General features: G+C 34.6%; 1 protein-coding gene across 1 annotated transcript; it reads right to left on the minus strand.

Annotated features, from left to right (window-relative positions):
• Nucleotides 1–775: 775 nt before the first annotated feature.
• On the minus strand, nt 776–1,228 carry BDCG_01141 (uncharacterized protein; the record flags this gene model as incomplete). Its single annotated transcript, XM_045416646.1, has 1 exon — nt 776–1,228. Exon 1 carries the CDS (start codon nt 1,193–1,195, stop codon nt 776–778), a length of 420 nt encoding a protein of 139 aa, XP_045272324.1. The 5' UTR covers nt 1,196–1,228.
• Nucleotides 1,229–3,926: the final 2,698 nt, after the last annotated feature.

Below are 3,926 nucleotides of genomic sequence, written 5' to 3' on the forward strand. Positions count from 1 at the left end.
ACATACACTGTTGATATTCTTTATATACAGTTATTATATAATCTGTATCAGAGATACATACAGAAAACAGATCTTTATTGCTAGAATAAATGATTACAGCAATTCTCTGTTTTCATATTATAAAGATAAGTTATTCTCATTTCTTTCTTCTCTCTTTTCTCTTCTTCAATCAATCACTAATTTTAAGCTGATATGAAAACTATTAAAACACTCTCAGAAATTCTTAAATTGAAGAGTATAGACTAATCAAATTTCAAATACAGAAGAAATCAAATTATCTTCTACAGATTCAATTACTCACCCTCTCTCAAATAAAACAGCAGTTATGTCCCCCCCCTCCCTCTCAATCAAATGAAACATGGCCTGTGAAAAGTGAGTACCACGCCAGGTTATAATGATCAACACAGTCTCAGCATGCAGGGCTGTATATACACAGTGTGTGCTGAACTGAGAGACTGTGTGAGTTGTAAATCAGCAGCAGCATCTCAGAGAGAGCTGTGCAGTGTGAGAAAGCTGCAACTCTTGATCACATACACAGAGAGTGAATTGCTGCAGTAAGTACATGTGTATTGAAGTAATGCTTTTTAATAACACTCAGTCTCTGATATGATGAAAATAGAGTCTCTCTGTGAGATTCATTTCTATCAGAAGTCTGAGAATCTTATATTTCTCAAGATCATCTTCATACACCTTATCTGTGAAATCAATGAGAGAAATCATTGATTTCAGCATTCTGTTCTTGATGTCATTCAAGTGACAGCAGAGTTCACCCTGATCACCACACGCTCAACCGCTCCACCACGAACTCGCTCGATTTTTCGAATAAGAACCCGCCGATAGATCCATCGAAAAGCCCTCGATCATACGAGCATTCTGACCCCATCGCCGACCGCATACCCTGTGTGGTGGTGGAGTTATCCAGCCAAACGTGAACCGGACGTTGTTCGAAACTCCTGTGTGGGAGTATCCCCTGTTCTCCCCTACCACACCACAACCCCGGGCCAAAGTGCCATACAAATTGTAAGGTGAAGAGACCTAGCCATATGCACCAATCTTCTCGATTTTGGAAGATCCCCGATCTGTAGTTGTGGAGATATCTGAGGAGCGACCTCTGCGAAAACCCTGTCCATCTTTGATGTTCCAAAACACCAACACCAAGTCCCACTGTTGTACCGCCCTTCCTAATCTGGCCCATCCCCGGCAGAAAAATACAAAAAGATACCTCGGCGATAATATCAAGCACATAACCAACAGCCACTTCTGAAGTGCAACCTCCACGGTCTGTCTTCAGTGTATCTGGACATCAACGCCAAGTCTCGCCCTCGTACCACCCCTCTCAATCTGGCCCATCCCCGACAGAAAAGTACAAAAAGATACCTCAGCAACTGTACTCAATACATAATCAGCAGACATGACAACTATAAAATCAGTATATCTCAAGGTCTGACTGAGCCTTTGATCCCTGCACAGTGAGATATATTAAATCTAGTTTTAATATCTCAATATTCAATAGATTCTGCAAGGAATTGAGAACAGCAACACTAGATTTCTATTGAATTTGAGAATTAACTCTATATTGATATAATCATTGACAAAGTCTTCTATTTTGAGATATAAATAATCAGTTTCTCTACATCCCGCTGACAATATTTATATTATTATATAGAAACAGACTTATATTCTCTATAATATCAAGACTCTGAAGAGGGAAAGTCTTGATAGAGAGTATACAGTAGTACATATCTTAGCAGTTTCTATCTCATTCTTCTGCAGCAGTTAATGCAAAAAAAAGATTTTAGAAATAGTTTTTTACTTCTCTTAAAAAAGTAAGATGTTTTTCTCTGAGTTTTACACAATATTCTTACAAAGAATTAAAAACAGAGTTGTTTTCTGTCATAATTTCATATTCTTTTAAATAAGAATTACTTTTTCAGTGGCTGAAGAGCTTTCATTAATACTTAATTCTTTTGTACACTCTTTATTAACTGATTTGAGTTGCACACCTGTTGTGTGAGGAGAATTGAATAATTTAGAATAAAATTGAATAGTTTTAATCAATTTCTCTTCAAAAAATTGATTTATTTTTTGTCAGTTTTTCTCTCAAAAACTGTCATATCATCTGATTTACTATCAATTGATATCATACTTTTCCTCACTGTATCCCAAGAAAGAGATTGTAAAGATTTTATTAAATTATCTTAAAAATCAATTTTAGTTTATTAGATTCTCTTCAAAAATCTAATCTAGTTACTGAACTAGTGTGAAAAAAATCAGGTATTTTATACACAAAAGTCTGTGATTCTTCTTTTGAAATAGTCTGATCAACTTTTCAATTGAAAACAGACTTAGAAACCTCTTAATTGAAACAGTCTGACCAACTTTTCAATTCAAAAGAGTTTAATAAATATCTCAATTGAATTAGTCTGACCAACTTTTCATTGAGTAAGAACAATGAGTTCAAAAGTACACTCAGTTGATGTGGAAAAAAATGCTTTCTCAAATGCTATTTCTGAGATTGAAATTCTGAAGAGAAGAAAGAAAGAAGAGATAGAGAAATAACAAGTTCTTGAAATACAGAAACTTGAAAAAGTAAGTAAAATTCTTGAAAAGCAGTGTCTGAGTGAGATGAATGAAGAAGTTCTGTTAATTCTTCATACTCAGGCTAGACAACTACAGGAAGTGATCAAGTTCAACCTTGGAATTTCAAACAGAGTTCAAAAAACTTTGAAAATTTCTAATACAATCACTGACTCTTCAGTTTACTCTTCTTTCTTTTCTACTTCTTCTTCTTCTTCTTCTTTGAATTAGAAGAAAACATATGCTCAAGCAGCTGAATCTGCTGCCTCTAAACCTGCTGTCTCTAAACCTGCTGTCTCAAAACCTGCTCAAAATCCTGAGAAGACTGAGAAGAATACTACTCATGCCTCTATTCATAGAAAAGTGAAAAAGAAAATGTAAAAAGAGAAAAACTTTCAAATCTTCAGAAATAGAAGACTTATTCTCAAAGTCTCAAATCAGAACATTCTGCAAAGAAACAAGCTAAACTCAAATCTTATTTTCAGAATCAGAAATGAAATTAACCAGCAGTTCTTTTCTTAGTTGATGACTGATATTGAAGTTCAAAAACCAGTTATAGCTTCAATTGAACCATCATTCTTTGAAAACTTCATTATTCTGACTACAATGCCTGAATTCAGTGCTGAATTCCTTATTCAGAATGAGAATCTCTGAAAGTCAGTAGTAGAATCTTTGTTAAACACAACAATTCTATCTGAAAGAGATGAAAAGTGAGACAAATTCATTCTTCATGATATTTCAGTTGAAATTTTTGACTGTGAAGAAGGAATGCTACTTCTCAAAAATGAATTAAAAGAATACAACTCTATTCAACTGAGAAAGGAGCCTGTATGACTAAATTCAATTGAGTTCAGACAAAGCAGGAGAAATGCCTCTGTTCTAGTATATACAAAAACACTTGAACAGTCAAAGATCTCTGAAGTAAGAGTAACAGGTTTGAAAATGAGAGTTCATGAATACAAAGACTCAAGAATGAATCTCAAAGCTCAAACAGAGTGTTCAAACTGTCAAAGATATGAATACTTTGTAATCTCATGTTTTAGAGACTCAAAATGTGCATTCTGTGCCAGAGATCACAAAACTAGTGAGCATAAATGTGAAACATGCTCAAAAAGAGGTGAAATTTGTCAATATACTCTGCTTAAGTGCTCTAATTGCAAAGAAAAACATGCATCTAGCTCAAAAGAATGTATGTTTGCTTCTAGAACTCAAAAGAACTGGAGAAAAGATGAAGCTCAAAGTCAATCTAGAACTGAAGAGAAGAGTCAAGTCAGTAAACTCACAACTGCAAGCTCAAAAAGAAGAAACTCTCAACTATCTAAGTCTTCAAACTCCAACTCTCCAGCTAA

The sequence above is a fragment of the Blastomyces dermatitidis genome (genome assembly GCF_000003525.1).
Source record: "Blastomyces dermatitidis ER-3 genomic scaffold supercont1.1, whole genome shotgun sequence".
Taxonomy (NCBI): domain Eukaryota; kingdom Fungi; phylum Ascomycota; class Eurotiomycetes; order Onygenales; family Ajellomycetaceae; genus Blastomyces; species Blastomyces dermatitidis.